Source organism: Triturus cristatus, chromosome 8 (genome assembly GCF_964204655.1).
Source record: "Triturus cristatus chromosome 8, aTriCri1.1, whole genome shotgun sequence".
NCBI classification, from domain to species: Eukaryota; Metazoa; Chordata; class Amphibia; order Caudata; family Salamandridae; genus Triturus; species Triturus cristatus.
Window position 1 is genome coordinate 451,958,124 of NC_140591.1, and position 18,651 is coordinate 451,976,774.

Genomic DNA, 18,651 nt, shown 5'->3' on the forward strand with positions numbered 1-18,651 from the left:
GACTGGTGTTGACACCCAACGAATCATAACTGGAATAAAAGGAATCCAATGAGTCATTACTTGAAGCTGGAGTTCCCCCGACCTATGCAATTTCTTTGATTTGAACTTCAAAACAAACACAGAAACAAGTACACAACTAACAAAGTCTCAAATATGGAAATATTTTGTTTAATTCACAATCAAATATAGAAAAGGTTCAGAATGGTTCCGATACCTCCAGATGAAGCATGCCCGGACGGCACAGTTAACCCCAGGCGTGCAGGTTCCGGAGGCATCCCCGCTGGAGGACAGATTGTTGACCGAGTACATGCCAAAGAAGGCGACGTCCTTCACGTACCGCAAACTGATCAACAATTCGCCGGACCCTATGGGGCTCTTGCGGGAGAGATGGGCCGGAGAGGTCGGTGATTTTGATGACCCGGACTGGCGTGAGGCATTGGCCTCGCCACGCGAGGCGGGTATACCCTCGAGGCTGCGGCTGGTGCAACTTCGTATTCTACATCGTTCGTACTTCACCAGAAGCTTGTTACATAAACTGGGCAGAGCGCCTCATCCCTTCTGCCTGCGGGGTTGCGGGGAGGAGGGAACCTTCTATCACACTATCTGGGACTGTCCTGTTCTCCAGGTATTCTGGAAGCGAGTGATGCGAACAATGTCACAGGTGTGCGGGGTGTCGTTGGTGCCTGAGCCCAGACGCGGTTTCCTGAATGTGTGGGAGCCCACTGATCTCAATCGTCAGGCGCAGGGCTGGGTGACGCTGGGGAACATGACGGCCAAAAGGAACATAGCCCAAAAATGGGGAGCGGTGGAGACACCGTTGCTATCAATATGGAAGAGAGAGATGGATAGGGCCATGTTTGCTGAGCGCTCCGTATTTATCAGGCGGGGATGTCCTCGAAAGTGGGTCAGAGTATGGGGAGCGTGGAACAAGTATAGGGGTAACATATGTGATCCACCACCTCTTTCAGATGAGGACTCCTCTGACTCGGATGGCTAGGAAGGCCGGGGGCGTGGAAGGGAGGGGGGACGGCAATGTTTGTCTCAAAGCGTTCGACTTGGGATTACTTGAAGAAATTATGAATCTGCGTGGTGATTTGTCCAATGAATTGTACATACGGTCTGATTCCATGTCCTTTGGTTGTATTTGTTTTGAAAACAATAACATTTCTTTTAAAAAAAATATAGAAAAGGTATTTAAATGTTAATTTTGCTTATTATTTGTATAAACTTTGTTAATTTTAATTTATTAATTTTAATATTATTTCATTTTATAAAGCAGTCGCGGACCCCCTGGGGACCTCAGACCACAGGCTAAGAACCACTGCTTTAGAAAAACAGTTATGCAGTTCTACTTTCTATTAACTGTTTTTTTCTACTTGTTAATATTGGGTATTGTTCTTTAGCATGCCACAAAGTGACAGGTTTCGGTTCTTTTGCTTTCATCTCTTGTCGGACAAAACACGGAATTGCTATCTTTACCTGTTCTTAGATTAACTTTGGTATGGATCTGTTCCCATGTTTTTGGTTCCAACATCATTTTGATACATTTGCTCTGATGGGGTTTTTCACAAATTATCCCTTTGTTTTCCAAGACTTATTTATAATGAACCATAGATAAATTGGTACCTCTTATCTCTTGAATAGTGAAATTATTTTCTTGAAATTGTATCAAAAGTGTTGTTTGTTAAAGTATTTTTTGCTTACCTTTCTTTTACCTTGTTGCTAATGTGACATTTTTTTGTCAGGTATTTGTTGTTAATTCAAGCCCTGATGAAATGAAATATGAATTTAAAATGTAAACTGAACCAGTTGGGTTTTGGAAAATTCTACTTACCAGTATGCATCTGTTCTTGGCATGAAGAGCTGCAGATCCACACACTAGCATTAGATTGCCATCTGGTGTTGGGCTCGGATGCTTGCACCTTGTTGTTGTCTTGGAAGAAGTCTTTGTAGTCACGAGATAGGTGACTCCTCCCACGATAGTGCGCATGGGCATCAACACCATCCTTAGATTGTTTTTCACCATAATGGGAAATGATGGAGTTAGTAGAAAGAAAAAGATGTCCATGTGTGTATATCTAAGTAAGATAGAACTGGAACAGATACAGGTCCCGGAGAGGTGGGTGGGCGTGTGTGGATCTGCAGCTCTACATGCCAAGAACAGATGCATACTGATAAGTAGCATTTTCCGTTCGAGGCATATGAGCTGCAGATCACACACTAGCATAGACTGTACAGCAGTAGCTCCCCTAGCGGTGGTCACCTGTATCGTTTGCAGTAGTTTGAAAGAGAGTTTTAAGAACAGCTTGGCCCACAGTAGCTTGTTGCTTGGCTTGCACGTCAACACAATAGTGTTTAGTGAAGGTGTGTGTTGTAGACCATGTTGCTGCCTTAAAAATGTCTTCTAGGGGAATGTTCCCTAAGAATGCCATGGAGGCCCCTAGTTTGCGTGTGGAGTGCGCTCTAGGGGTAATTGTCAATGTGTGTTTAGCTTTTTGGTAGCATATTTGGATACATTTAACGATCCACCTTGCACTCCCAGCTTTGGAGATGGGGTTACCTTTATGCGGTGGGGAGAAAGCTACGAACAATTGTTTAGTCTTGCGAAAGGATTTAGTTCTGTCAATGTAATAAAGTAGGGCTCTTTTTACATCTAGGGTGTGTAGAGCTCTCTCTGCTATGGAGTCTGGGTTTTGAAAAAACACTGGTACTCCACCGATTGGTTAAGATGAAATGGAGAGATGACTTTAGGAAGGAATTTTGGATTTGTTCTGAGAACCATCTTGTTACGATGTATTTGTAATAATGGTTCTTGTATGGTTAAAGCCTGGATCTCACTTACTCTTCTAAGGGAGGTGATTGCAATAAGGCAAGCTACTTTCCATGTGAGGAACTGCAATTCGCATTTATGTAGAGGTTCAAATGGGGGTCCCATGAGCCTAGTAAGAACAATATTTAGATTCCATACTGGAGAGGGTGGCAACCTGGGAGGAATGATTCTTTTCAGGCCCTCCATAAAGGCTTTAATTGCAGGGACTCTAAAAAGTGACAAGTGTTGTCTGTTTTGTAAATAAGCAGCAAGTGCTGCTAGATGTAAACGTATGGACGAATATGCGAGATTACATCTTTGCAAGTGTAGTAAGTAGCAAATGATGTCCAGGATGGAGGCATCCAGTGGATCAATATGGTTGTTAGTGCAGTAAATTTTTTCAAGCTAGCCTGGCTGATGACGAGTGTTACCCCGAAACCGGTCCCAGGATGCCTGTTTCCGGTCCAGGGAGGGCCCAGCTTGGCAGTTTGGGCTGAACTGTTCCCATGAGGAACAGTGTCAAGGCTGGTTTGCATAGGGCTGGGTCCAAACTGGGGTGGCGTAGTGAACAAAAGAACCCAGATCTCTTGACTAGAGATGAATGTTTGATTTATTCAGCATATTGTCCATCAACTCTGCAGCATGTGATGCAGAAGGGGCAACACTACACAGTTCTAATTTAGAACCTCAGATCACACTTGTTTGATGGAATATAAGTGGGAGTGAGGGATGAAAGCGGCAGAATGCAGATGGAAACAAGCGGGTAGCATTAGGTCTGCACGGGCTGGAAAGCTACCGAGAAATGGGCAGTAAAAGACCAGTTGTTTCGAGGTCCATCGATTCATTTCAAAGATGGAGTTCTTCAAACATCCAGTCAGACTTATGATTGTTTATTATTGCTAAGTTTATATTCGAGGCATATGAGCTGCAGATCACACACTAGCATTAGATCGCAATCTGGTGTTGGGCTCGGATGCTTGCACCTTGTTGTTGTCTTGGAAGAAGTCTTTGTAGTCACGAGATAGGTGACTCCTCCCTTGGACGATAGTGCGCATGGGCATCAACTCCATCCTTAGATTGTTTTTTTCCGCCATTGGGTTCGGATGCAACTTTTGCGCTCCGGTTCAAAACTTCCATTTCAAACTATTTTGGCGCGCAAAATTTTCACAAACTCCAGTCGTCCAGATATGTGAAGACATGGATCTGTTGTCTTCTCAAATGTGCTGCTACCACCGCAAGACATTTTGTGAATACTCTGGGTGCGGTGGTGACTCTGAATGGAAGGACTTTGAACTGATAGTGTTGTCCGTCCACTGCGAACCTTAGATACTTCCTGTGAGCAGGATGTATGGGAATGTGGAAGTAAGCGTCCTTGAGATCTAGTGTGGCAAGGAAGTTGCCTTGTTGCAACGGTGGGAGCAATGCTGCAGCAACAAGTGATGGATGGAATCCTGAATAGATCAAACATTCACCCCCAGTCAAGAGATCTGTGTTAAATCCATCGTTCTTTTGCTCACTACGCCACCCCAGTTTGGACCCATATGCAAATTAGTCTTGACCCTGCTCTTCATGGGAACAGTCCAGTCCGAACTGCTAAGCTATGTCCTCCCTCCCTGGACTGGAAACAAGCATACCGGGACCGGTTTTGGGGTATCACCCCTCATCAGCCAGGATAGCTTGAATCCAGTGGCAAAGTGAGCAAGGGACCCACGTCTGGGTATACCCTGCCAACTTAGGGCGAACCAAGCAAACACAAGGAGATGATGGACAGAGCGCTGAAACTTTTCAGACACTCACCCCAGTCACAGATCTGGGTTGAATCCATCATCGTTCTTTAGCTCACTTTGCCAGCCCAGTTCAGACACAGCCATATGCAAATCAGTCTTGAACTGTCCCTCATGGGAACAGTCCAGCCCGAACTGCCAAGCCAGGCCTACCCCGGTCCCGAAACAAGCATCCTGGGTCCGGTTTTAGGCTAACCCCCTCATCAGCCAGGCTAGCTTGAATTTAGTGGCTAAGTGAGCAAGGGACCCACGAACAAAGCAAACACAAAGAGATGATGGATGGAGCACTGAAACTTTTCAGACACTTACCCCCAGACACAGATCTGTGTTGAATCCATCATCATTCTTTAGCTTATTTTGTCACCCCAGTTCAGACCCAGCCATAAGCAAAGGGACCCACATCTGGGCATACCCATCCCACTTGGGGCGATAAATGCTGCTGCAACAAATGATGGACGGAATGCTGAATAAATTAAACATTCTGCATCACAGCACAGTCAACTCACACAGTAGCTGTGTGACACACTTTTTTTCTTTTAATCATCACATGGGCACTCAGTGAGGAGACACTATCACACATTGAGGTGGAAACCCACGCACATATTAGGTCTCCAGCTTAGGTGTGGATGCTCTGCACAGATGGGCTCCAATTAAAACTTCGCCAAGGAATGGAAAGTCATTCCAGATGAGTTGCTTATTACTGTGGGAGAAGGCAGGTGGGACTGTTTGGGAGGTGATGGGAGGCCAAAACCCCACTGTCCAGGGGCCCTGCCCCTTCTCTCTATTATGTACTTTCAAAATTATTGTTTTCAGGCAATTTTGTGGCAATCCTGACAAAGGCGCATCCGCGCTCAAACAAGTGAAGAAGATTCAATTTCTGCCAATATTGGTTTTTATTGTGTTTTTAATATGTCGTTCATATATTGAAAAATATTGTCGATCTAAAGATTGTATTTCATAATATCGCAAATTGGATGTTTTTTTATAAATGAAGATCGTTTTATACTACTATTCAACTCAATTAATTGAAATTAAAAAACCTTTTTATTGCATTTCTCCCTTTTTGGTTCTTACACTGCGCTTACGTTTAATTATTGCTTATTTTGTCATAGTATAATGTTTGACAAGTTTATCATTGCCTAGGAATGTATTGTCGATTGGAGTTGCCTTCGTTGCCTTGCACTGCGCACTTTCAAGATTGTGATTGTAGTTTGCATTTCGTATGAAAAAGGCTTCACTGCTCCTTAATCTTTAATCTGGTGCCCCTTTGCACGTCCCCCTACGAAGGCCTCCATCTACTGTACTGTACTGCAATTACATTTATATAGTGCTTACTTCCCCTGATGAGGCGTCAAAGCACTTTATGGCAGGTAGCATGCTACTCCTAAATTCAAAGGTTAATGGTTAATCCAGTGGTTCTTCTTGATGGTTAATGGGATTAGTCATTTTCTCAAGGAAAGGATTGCATGCATTTATTGTCTCCGTGGAAGATCACGTTAATGGCTGTTAGGTGTGAGTATTACATTGAGTTTGTGAAAATGGTTGGTGAAAAGCATAGAATGGTTAGAGGAGGTGAGTTACTGTTAAAATGCAGGGATATGTTTTCCAGGAAGGAGAGGTTATGATCTAGAGGACGAGGTGTGGGCTGTTTGTATAAATGCAATAATTGAGAGTAAAGCAGACAGGCATGCACCAGAGTAGGTTACACTTACAGAGAGTAGGGGATGCAGAGAATGGAGAATGGGTAAGAAAAAATGGAGAAGGAACAATCATATCTTTTAAAGCAAAGTCAACAGTTCATGCGAGGCTTTAGGAGTAAAGGGGGAGAAGGGTTTTAGGAAAGCATGTCATCTCGGATGTACCAACTGTCGAAGAAGGATAGGCGGCTGTCACGTGTGGGAAGGTGCCAATAGCTGCAGCATCTTTGGGTTCTGTTTCACTGTCGACATTGTTGAATCTTTGTTCTTTGAAAAGTAACATTAACAGTACACATTATTCCCAATGTTTTCAACTCTATACTCTGCTCTTTTTAACATTAGGTGCTATGCTATTAGGTAAGTCCTTTGGGTTTGACAGGCAAGATTTGGAGGATTGAATCATCTCTGCGATTTGAAGTGATCCCTCCGTTATGCCTGGTTCTCCCCTGATCTCAGTAAGGGGATTTTGTAAGGAGTTTGTGCTGATTTGATCCTCTCCGAGGGTAATACACGGGTATCAGTCTGAAGCCAGCGAGGGCTTGTCTTTGTGAATTAGATCATATAGATTTTCTGCCACACATTAGGAATAACCAACTCTTCTTCTGAACTCCAAGTGATTCTCAGTGGCTCTAATTTTTGCAGGTCGTAAGTGCTATAATGTTGCAATCTGAATGTAGTGCCACAAATGGTTTTATTTCTATTTACTGGAAGTATCAGACGGGGTGCCAGCCTAAAACATAATCAACGTAATTGCAAATAATTGTTTGAATAATATCTATCCTTTGCAGTTGAGCTAAACATATAAATGTCAGATGAGAGAGGTCCCATGATGACCCTTCACCTAAGGCTGGAGGCTGCCAGGACAGTTTTGTCAGTCAGCCTGGCTGTCACTGCCATAAATATTTTACTATTTTTTTGTTTTGCATTTATTTGAAACTAAATTTCCAGAGTAATCCCTAAATACAGATTCTTAATTTGATTTGTGTGATACTGTGTGACAGCCGTTCCCAAACATCTGTCAGACTGCTGCTGCAAAAGGAAATTAGGGGGAGTAGAGTCAGAGAGGGTGGCAAAGTCCTGACATAGCTTTGTCCTTGCTCATCTTCAGACATGACCTATAGATTAGCCAAAATCAAATATCTGGCTAGAGCCAAATCCCAGCATTCTTTGCCTCAGTCACCTACAATGCCTGGGTTAATCTGCACTGATAAATCAGCAGCAACTGTGGGTTCGGGGGGGAAGAGATGATGGATGTGATCTGCTTTGTTTATCTTGAGTGGTAGTAAGAAGGGGTGATAGGCCTTGTATCAGATGCGGTAACCGATTGTGAGCAAAGTAATAAGTGGAATGTGTCTGAACTTACCTGGAGCGAAGGTGATGTCAGAGAATACATCACGAATGGTCCGCCCTACAATTTGATATCCAAAAGACGTTTCATCATAGGGACTGACGGGAAGAGGTTCGAAGGCATTCTTAATAGTAATTTTCACTCTGTCATCACTGATGACGTGCTTCACAATGTCAATTACCTAGAGAAAGAAAACAAGGTGAATAGGTTTTCCTTTTTTCAATATCTATTTGTTATGAATTCCAGTGGAGTTTTTTTCAGTGCTTTCAAAAACTATTAAAAAATCTTTTTTTTTTTTTAAGTTATCAGGGTTTACACTTTTTGGTCCAAACAAAATTGCTGAGATTATGGTCTTTTCAATGCTTAGAGCGAAATGCCCTTTTTTTCCCCGTTCATTCCTTTTGTAAATTATTACTAGTTCTTCCTTCTCGAAACTCACTGGTTCACACCCTTTCCATAAATTTGTTCTTCCATGTAACTTTCATTATCTCACCTCTCTGCCAGTCTAAATTGTCAGTAATCAGATACCTCTTTTCAGCAGTCCAGTCCCAATTCATGATCAGTATGCGCATGAATGGAGATTTGGTGGCATTTCATTAAAACAGGAAAGATCTACTTTATAAAGATTTTCAACTCTGACATTAAATGTATGTAAACTGTGGTGTACTCTCTACTAGGTCATTGTACGCCAGTGTCACAATGTCCTGTTCTGTGGCTCTACATACCAAGAAAAAGCGGGACTAATAAATATATTATTACTGATGGATCTAGGCCTATTTTTGCTGTACCTGGTCATAGGGTAGAAAACTGCTAGGATATTACTACTGTTAGCTATAACGACTTTGGTGACAAAAAACTGTGCTGTTATTTGAAGCAGCTGACGTAATAAAGCCATTTCATGAACTGCAGGATGTTTAGAGTCGCTCTCAAGTGCAGTTCACACAGGGTATGAAATCTATTGTACACTGTTGACGTAGTGTCTGTGGATTGAGGTGTAATTGAAAGCCAGCACAAGGACCTCTTAGCACTGGTTTTTACCACTCATGTGGGTGGGCTTTGTTTCTTTGAAAGCAGTGCTGGGACTGTGTAGCTGCCAAGTGTGTGTGAGAACTGCTCAAGGCACTTTAACTTTGTGTTCTGTGCAGTGTGTCTAGTTCCAGGGCATTTTCTATTGAGCAGGAAAGAATTAATGAGCACAGTGCAATGTGTTTCCATTCCTTGTAGTCAGCGTGTTTTGTACAGGCGACGTTGCCAAGTGGCGAGCCTTGCTTTGTCATCATACATTTCAAGCTTCATTTCGACACTGAGGCAGTAGGAATGAAAGTTGAACTCAGTGATCATCTGGCTGCATCATGCACACATCCTACTTCACTGCACAGACTCAGAATAGGTTCTTACACCTGTTTATGCTTAAACTGCACTGACATTCTTCTGATATTGCATAGACTAGTAAACATGGAGCAGTACGAGCTTCTTCATTTTCTGAGTGAATACACCAACTCATAGATGTTCAGCATTAATGTATGTGCTAAAAGCAGCCTGGTTTCCCCAAAAACCAAGGCATGAACTTCTGTGCCTGCACATACGCAACGTAGATGTTCATGCTTTGACCCCTAATCATTTTGAATATAGGCTGCAGCTGATATGGACATGCTCGTCACACCACCACGATCTACACCTAACAAGTGGAGCGATGGGTGGACATCAATTCAGTAAGTACCCGCATGCACAGTGATTTTTGTTTCCACAATCCGGATATGTGGGCTTTCAGATCCAAAACGTTGCCCTGCTCTCAATGAAGAAGCATAGCATCCTTTTGACATGGCCTTGATAGCAGCAAAACAATAGCAACGCATTGGAAACTCAAGAGGACCCATTGCGAGTAGATTGGGCATGGGCGGAGCTGACCACACTAATGGCCCTACGCTGCAGACATGATAAGGACTCCCCGTTGGACACATGGGACAACAATCTTGCTACCCGTTGAAGGTAAATTTAATATTCAAACCCCTTAAGATGGCTGCTTCATATACTGTGGATTACTTCATAAAACAAATATTAAGTGTTTACCCCGCCTTTTGATTACATACAATGCTTGCTTGCTGGGGTGTGGGGGGAGTGAAGAGGATACTGGTTTTGTTAACTTTTAGTTTCTCTTCATTCTCACTGGTTAGTGGAACTAGGACGAACTCGTTTGGGCGCATTACATGTATGCTAGATACATGATACTAGCAGGCATGATTCTTATGGCATACACTGCTTTTGTTAATGCATATTATCATGGTCAATAAAAAATGAATAAAGAAAATCAAAAATAGCACCCTGGAGTTGGCACATGTCCTGAACTGAGAAACTATTCATATTCAGCTGCAAATCCTCTGGCCACTACACACCAACATGCAGTAACAGTGAATAGCAGCCATGTGAGGAGAGCCCTGCTTTAGAAACAGGGGTGGAAGTAGTTCCTGGTTGTCCTGAGACCATGTGGAAGGTCACTAGGGCATAACAATTACTTGCATGTGTCATAGTAGAAGCCCCAATGACTGGAAAGCTCTTGGGGGTAAGGGCTGCACTTATACTGATTGATCTCAGGGATGCAAAAATTCAGCAAACTCCTGTTTTCCAGTTTCTACCGATAAACAAACTATTCACACGACTCAATAAGCAGATCCCCCACCAATTTATAAAAATAACATGCATCTTTGTATGTGTATAGGGACCAGAATCAATACGAGCAGGTAAGTCAGTTTTGCAAGTTAAATATTAAGCATTTTAAATTCAACACTTTTCAGAAGCTGCAATGTTATCCTATTGGAGGAAAAATAAGTACAGCATCCAGGTACAGTAGAGCCACTTACAAGACCAATCTCCGGGACTTAAGGTGAGTATCGGGCAAGGTCCAAGGCAGCACCAGCAGGTCAACTCCAGCGGCACTGGGGCGGCCGGGTGCAGTGGTGCAATACAGCGTTGGGTGCCCAACATGAGCAAATGGGGATCGGTCCTCATGAAAAGAGGCTGCAAGTTTTGATTGGAAGACCAGTCGGGTTGACCCAAGAGGAGGGTTCAAGTCTTGCGATGCTAGGAGACGTCGGGACACCGGTGGTCCAAGTCTCCAAGTGCAAGAACAGAGGTGTTTGAGATGTGGGGTTTCTTAGTCCATTAGCACTCGTGTTGGAGGGGGCCTGCAAACAGAGGCTGCATGCGACGTCAGGGAGTTCACGAGGGGTGAACCCAAAGTGGACTCGGCCTCCTGAGGACTTGGGGACCAATTGTACAGTTTTGGGAAAGAGATCTGGTAGGGGGGACCTGGTTAGTGGGAACCAAGTACACATCCGGTTAAAATCATATCAAATACCAGGCAAAAGTGGGGGTGACCATGTCAAAAAGAGGCACTTTGCTAGAGTCATTTTATTAATTTGTATTCTATTTTTTTAATTCGGTTTGGGATTTGTATGGTTTTACATTCTGACTATCACTGTTTTGGTATTGCATAAATACTTTACGTATTGTCGTACGTTAGGCATATCTGCACTGTGCCATAGTGGATATTTACTAGGGGGTTGTGGGAAGGGTAAATAGTGATTTTAAGGTTTCACTCCGTCAAAGGTTGTGTAAAAGGTTGTGATTATTCCTTGAGGTGGGTAGTCACCTACACCAAATAATACAATTTCATACACTTTTAAATTCTGATCCGCAGGGTATCGGACTTGTTCGATAATTATTGCCTCTCCAGGCGGCCATTCATAATTAGAACAATAGTGCTTTGCCATTCACGAGATTCATAACACAAGGCATGACATGTTGCATTCTGGTATCACATTCTATCTGTCTTTCAAAATTAATGCAGATGATCACCACATATGTGTGATTACCAGTACTGGGCTACTACTGTGATCTGCGTGTAACCTGCGGTATGTGTCTGAATTCCAGAAGGTATATCTCACCCTTTCCTCTTTCTGCGAATGATAAGACATGCATCAATGAGTTCACTATGGAACACTTGCTGTTTACAGAGCTGAAAATGGCAACAACTCCTCCTGGGAGTGCCGCATAAAACACAAGTTATTTGTTACATAATAAAACAATGAAACTGAGGGTTACAATAAATAGGTAATATGATAGCTGGCTTCTGTGGCTTAATGGGTTAAAGAGCCCACTCCAGGGATCTGTGTTTGACACCAATCAATCATCAGATTTGTATAGAGTGGCTAATCCCCTGTGAGGGTATCAGGGGCTGGCCACAGGTTCAAATAGTGGCAGATGCACTTACCATTTCATCCTTCTCAGGTGGATAAAATGAAAACTACTGAGTTGGGTAACAGCCGACATCCATTATCGGTCAGAAGAGTCAAGAGAGATACTCGGGCGACCATGCACTCTACAAATATGCCAGACATGTTTATGTTAACGATGAAACACCAAAAAGTGTCTGAAGTACTGAAACACAAGCTTTCTCCACAAAAAACAACAAAAGCAATGGTGCTATGTTCCATTACACAGATGAAATAGACATTTAACATGGCATCAGGTTTGGCACCTTGGCATGATCATGCACAAGCCTGAACTGTGCTAGTTTACCATGTTAGCTGGAACAGGAAAAACATCAGGATCCTAATTCTGCATGCAGTCGGATTACCCAGGGCAAGAGTATACCCACTTAGACCATGCAGGGAACATTTAAGTCCAAAAAGCACTACATTGCAAAATCTGGTTCTAGAGAGACTCCATCATTCGGAACAGCATTACCACAGAGGGACAGGGGACGCACCACAGGCCCTGAGGCTCACGCCAGGAAGCCAGCCAGCATGAACATGATGCTGGGAGTTGGCATCCTGAGCCTTTACAGCCTACTCAGACACCTATAAAGCTCGGAGCGGAGTGCTGGAGGGGAGCACCCTGGGCCCAGAAACCCAGCTAGGGAGTCATGCAGGTCTAAACTTACCTCTATCACTGGGTGCCCTGAGTATGCGGCAGTGAGCAGTGTGGTCTGAAGGAGCACCATGGGTTCTTAGCCTCTAGCCAGAGAGCCATGAATGTGTCCATCTGTAACACAACTGGTGCTCATGTAAAGTGCTCTGATACCTTTGGGTCTAGTTCGCGCTATATAGAACTGCATATTGTTTTTTTTTTAATGCTTGCTTGCAGTGAGCATGGTGACCAACTTGCAACCTGCACTTCTTCTAGTTAGGTCGGCCATATTTCTGACTTTGTGCCCATGAACATCTGAAATGCAATTAATAGGATTGGAAATATAAATGTGTTACATAAGGGGTCCCCAATCTTTTCTGTAAGTAGAAGCTACTTCTGCTCAAGGAAAGTGCTCCTGAGCTACTAGCAAATGTTGTCTCTATAAAATAGTGACAACATAAGTAAACATGACACTATGACCACACTAAGGAGGATTATCAGTAGTGACCCACAAGAAGTCCAGGCATAGTTACCAGCAGAAATACCAGGAAACAGTTATCAATATTAAATGCCTTCATGTGACTAATGAAGTAACATTTAAATCATCACATGCCTTCTGGCACAAAGGAAACCACAGCCTTTTGTCTCACCAATTCAGGTTAGATTATTATTCTACTTTCAACTTTAAATGTGTTTTGGAATTGAACGTTTTGTTTATGTCAGCACATCCTTTCATGAAAATACAAATTTTTCTATCAAATATCACTTTCAATTTTGGGCAAACAAACTGAATATTTCAGAAGAAAAGCCTTTTCTGAAAAAAAACCAAGTTTTGCCTTCAAATATCCGTTTTCATTTTTAGGAAATACGCAGACCCCAAACATCAGTTTGTCATTTTCATTGAGCACATACATGTACAAATGCCTCTCATGGGCAGATTCTGCCTTGAATGGCCAGATATTACAATCATGGGCCATAGATGCTCATTATACGTCAAGTTTGCCCCTATTGCTCCAATAATGCCTACCATTGCACCAGAGCCTCAATTGTGACAAAGCTGAACACCATAACAGCCAGGATGCCCACTATATATCAGTAAGGGCCATTAATATGTTAGGGGTGGCCCCCATCATGTCAAAGCTGGCTAAAAGTAGGCCAGTCATACTCGTGTCAATGATGCCTGCCAGTATGCCACGACTAGATCATGAATGTCCAAAATAATCAAGGATGACAAATATTATGCCATTGGCACTTTTATGACCTGAATGGCACACTTGTGCCAGAGATAAAACCCTTTTGATGGAGTCAAGCATACTCATTTGGGGGCCCTTAGCACCAAGCATAGCTTCCAGGAAGTGATATTGTTTATTAGGAAGGAGCACAATGTTAAACAGACACACACATACATTATTGCAGGAGGCGACTTTTAAATTTCTCTGATCTGAATCCAAACCCTGTTCTCCTCACTTGGGCTGATCATGTATCCAACTAATACATTTTCACACTGGCTCTTGCAGTCCCACTTCAGTGGGTCAGCATTGGTTACTGCTCATGCTACTGTTGCCACTCCTCATTCATGGTTCATTATTTACACACATGGTGCAACTGAAAGAGTGTAGTGAGGGCTGCGATTTAGATACATACATTGCTATGTTGGCATAAGCGTGTTAGATGTTAGAAAGCCATCTTGCCACTTTTGCTGCTTTTGCACACGACACTGCAAATACATGTTATCATTTGAAAACCGCTTGCTCGCCTTTTTCTTCACATGAGAACTGTCTGTTGTTCACATCCCTAGACGTGCGCTGCGACCTTGGTCTGAACATTGTGTAAAGAAACAGTCTGGGTCGCCAGACAATGCATGTTTTTGAGTTCAGGTTGATCGGCCCACTATTTAGCCATAACACGCACACAGCTGCAAATACCTGAAAGTCGAGTGCTTTTAATATTGCAGTCTGCATGCTTTACACACATTCTGAAGAAGAGCGTTCCCAGGAGCAGAGCACACCTGATCCTGTGATGTGATTCAACTAAGCTGATCTTTACGGTATGGGGTTCCCCATTCAAGCCTAGAGACCTTCTATTAGTATAATAATACTAGTTTACTAGCGAAAGGAAGGTTGCTGTATTCCACTGTCATTTATACTATGATTTCTCCTTTCATTTTCTATGGTATTGTAACAATGCTGATGGTTTTGATTTTAATCATTTGTCTGCTTATGTTAGCGAAAGTACTGCATCTTAGGACACGTAGTTTATAAAATAAACCTTTTAAACTTTACCGTGTCTCCGATTACTCTTGTTGTGGACTGATATGAGAATAATTACGAACAGTTATTTCTGATTCCCACCATTCCTGAGAGTACTCTAAGTCGCTTGTTCTGGGTTGTCTATACATTGGGACCTCAGATAGAATACGGATAACGAATGGGACACTGATGCAGGTCGGATAGGGGTTCTGAGGTGAGTTTTTGGTACACCACAATTCACTGAGGTCCTGGTTTCCTGCGCATAGTTCTGTGCATGAGCAGAATCCCTGCAACATGGCGCACCTAACGTTTGGTCTTTTGATTTGAAACGCCTTAGTAGTGCTTATATTAGTCCACGACTCCCTCACTCTTGTTTCCGGATAACGGGAGTGACGGATTTTACCTACCTATTGCTAGCCTAATAGGTTCTTTCAAGCTTGTTAATTAAAAAGGTTTCTTATATTTATGAACCCTTGTGCTACTGTAAAATCCATTGTTGTTTTTCTCTGTGTCCTTATGGCGGTCGAAATTGCAGCACATAGCCATGCACCTCTGCGATGTCATTTGAGCAGTATGGGGTACCGGACGATGGGATGGTCGTTATTTTTGTGGTGAGTGCAGATGGCTCCTACCCTTATGAGTTGTTTTACTCTTGGGTGACGCTGCCAGCAGTGAATGCCGATGATAAGACGTTTCACTCGTTTACTCACACGCGGGTCCCAGCAAATTATACGCCATACAGGATGCTAGAGATTCCCCTTTCAGCCTGGCAGCATTGCATTTGGTTTAATGGCGCCCTTCCCCATGCGGTTGCACCGGCTAGACTCGGCCCTTTGTCAATTCCAGGGGCCACATGGCCGGTGCTGGCCGGATTTACGCCTCACCCCCGCTATTTGACTCTTGCGGTGGATGAGTTGCGTACGCTCCATACAACCCTCATTTCAGTATATAGGGCTTTGGTGCAATACGTCTCACGCAACGTGCAGGTGGGGGCACCTGCTGTTGCGGGACTACCAGCTGGTCATCCTGCGGTTGTTATTAGCCCAGTCATAGTTAATTCGGTGATGGGCAAGCGCACCTAGAATAAGGATGATTTACCTTATTGGCTTGCCTAGAAATTTGACCAACTGGAGGCAGTTTTTCCACACTCGACCGCTGTGGAGAAACACAGGATCCTCACCATTAGTTTGCCGAAAGACTTAGTCCCAGAAGTGTCCGATTGTGACAACTGGGGTAAGGTTTTTGCCGTGGTCTATTCGAAGTGCTTTGGCACTCCGTCTATGGCTGTGCTTCCCTCCATCATTAAACGTGTTCAAGATAACCACGGCCCGGAGGCAGCTGTAGAGTTGGGAATGCGGCTTGTCGGAGTGTTCGACGTAGTTGCCTCTCTCGTCCTTGGTAATCTCAAGAGAGATGCGGTACAATTCCAAGTGGCTAATGGCCTAGCCCGCGTCGATGAGCTCGATAAGCCAAAAGAGTTGCCTAAAATTATTGCGGAGGCTTATAGAACTATTGGCCGTAGTAGTTTAGGGGTTAAACCAACTATTGTCATTCCTGACTTAATCCAACAAACTAAGGTGAGCTCGTCTGTTAAAGACGATCGTCCAACTTTTCCAAAACAGAATTGGTGGACAAAGAAACAGGGAAAGCAGCAACAGAAACAGGGGTCTCGTCCTGCGTCTCCCGTGCAGCCGACTAGTGAACACACATACGATATGTGCGATCGCACTAGTATTGAGTCACCTGATAGATTTCAGGTCGCTGAACAACGTTCTTCACAGGAAACATCGGCCTCGCAGTCCGGTGGCGGAGAACGTGGCAAGGGTTGGGGTGCCCAACAAGGACGTGAGCAACCCCGTCAGGCTGACGGTAAAGGCAAGCAAGACGAGTTTGCACGTCAACGTCCCCCGTTTCAGAAGAAGAAGGTTGCTGCTCTAACAGCGAGATATGCCACTGCTCGACAGCGCAGCGGAGGTTACAGTAGTGCGGCAAGCACTACGTCCATATCTGGAGGCGACAGCAACTGACACATTCATTACTGTAGAAACTGCTGACACTAGAGTGGCTCCCCCTGACAGACTATATGATATAGTCGTCTTAATTGAAGGTGACATACAACGTACTATTCAAGGGATTTTTGGGGATAATCTGACCTCTTCCTATGACATTCTTTTGGCGGAGGCAGACTGGCCCCCAGCTTTCATTTTATATGCTCCTAGAGGGGAGGAGGTAATCCTCCCTTCCTTTGCGCACACAGTGCCAAAGGAACACGCTAAAAAGTTTGCAGAGGAGTGGGCTCAGGTGCTTGCTCCGGCTTTGTATCGTACTCAAGTAGGCTGGGATAAATTGTCCCCCAGCCATGAGATTCCATTACGATCTATGCCCCAGCCCCAGCCCCAATATCCCACGCGTTGTGAAGCTAGACCCCACGTCGCGGACATCCTTGAACAATTGGAATATCAAGGTGTTATTGAAACATGTGTGTCACCAATGAATAATCCTTTATTCACTGTAACAAAGCCTGATGGGTCGTACCGCCTAGTTTTGGATTAACGGCATTTAAACTCTCATTGCCGGACGTGCGCGGTACAGAATACCCACAGTTCTGCCCTCGTTGATAGTCTTGTGCGTAAAAGGTTTAAAACCACACTTGACATATCCAATGGCTTTTACAGCCATAACCTGTCCTCTATTAGTAGTCAGTGGACAGCGTTTACTTCAGGCGGCAAACAAAAACAGTTTAAGAGATTAGCCATGGGCTACAAAAACAGCCCTGGCGTCTTTGCCGCTCGTGTTGTCTCTCTGTTAGAGAGCATAGACCCTGATGCGTACTCGTATGTTGATGATATCTATCTCACGGACGACGAGTTGTGGCCGCATCTGTGTCGCGTTGATCACATTATTGTTATGTTTGCAGACTTTGGTTACAAATTCAATTTTGCGAAGTCTCACATTGCAGAGTATACAGTGTTGTTTTTGGGCTACGAGCTCAACAATGAGGGTCGAGGATTGGCTCCTCACTTTCTGGAGAAGTGCGCATGCTTGCGTGCTTCAACAACACTGAAAAAATTACAGTCTTTGCTGGGCTTTGTGAATTTCGGTCATATGTACATTCCCGATTATGCACAACCTACTTTTTCCAAAACGAGCTGGCTGCCAGAGCATTCAGCAATTTTGCAATCTTTGCAAGCTGATCTTCTTGCTTCAAAATACTTACTGACACGTGATAACCGCACTAACCTGGTAATCAGAATCGTGCCAGGCGCAGTGGGTTTCACGTACTTGACATTCAATGAGGGCGACACCTTCCCCATTGCATACAAATCACACCTGTACACTTCGGCTGAACTGCGCTTTTCCTCTGTCGAAAAAGTTTTGACTGCGGTGCAGATGGCGATTCTTAAAGAACGAGCGCTGTCGCAAGGAAAACGCATGTTGGTGGTCACACCGTATCCTGCCCTAGAGGCAGTGGCGAAAGCAAGTGTACCCAATTCTAAAGCTTTGCATCCACGTTGGATACAATGGGCCACTTTCTTGACATCGCCCGATGTCACCTATATCTTTGATGCCTCATTACAGACTCAGGAGTATTTACAGTATGAATTCATTCATCCTGCTCCTCTGTCTTTGCGCCCGCTCGAAGATTACCATTGTGTCATTTACACTGACGGTTCGGCGCAACCGGCGACTGGATCAAAACATGCCTATTCAGCAGCCTGTGCAATTGTGGCGGGTACTTTCGTAAATGGTGAATTCCAATCTGATGTCGTGCATACGCAGTCATTGGGTGATTGTACCGCGCAGTTGGCGGAGCTTCATGCTCTGGTGCTTGCACTGGAATTTGCTGATCCTCGGG

General features: G+C 44.0%; 1 protein-coding gene across 8 annotated transcripts in view; it reads right to left on the bottom strand.

Annotated features, from left to right (window-relative positions):
- Positions 1 to 18,651, bottom strand: part of LOC146802300 (N-fatty-acyl-amino acid synthase/hydrolase PM20D1-like) — a 257,866-nt gene that overhangs the window by 100,724 nt on the left and 138,491 nt on the right. For all 8 annotated transcript variants that reach the window (XM_085621870.1, XM_085621866.1, XM_085621867.1 and 5 more), the window contains one exon: positions 7,654 to 7,819. In XM_085621870.1, the coding sequence (XP_085477996.1) occupies positions 7,654 to 7,819 (166 nt within the window). The remainder of the gene's footprint in view (positions 1 to 7,653; positions 7,820 to 18,651) is intronic.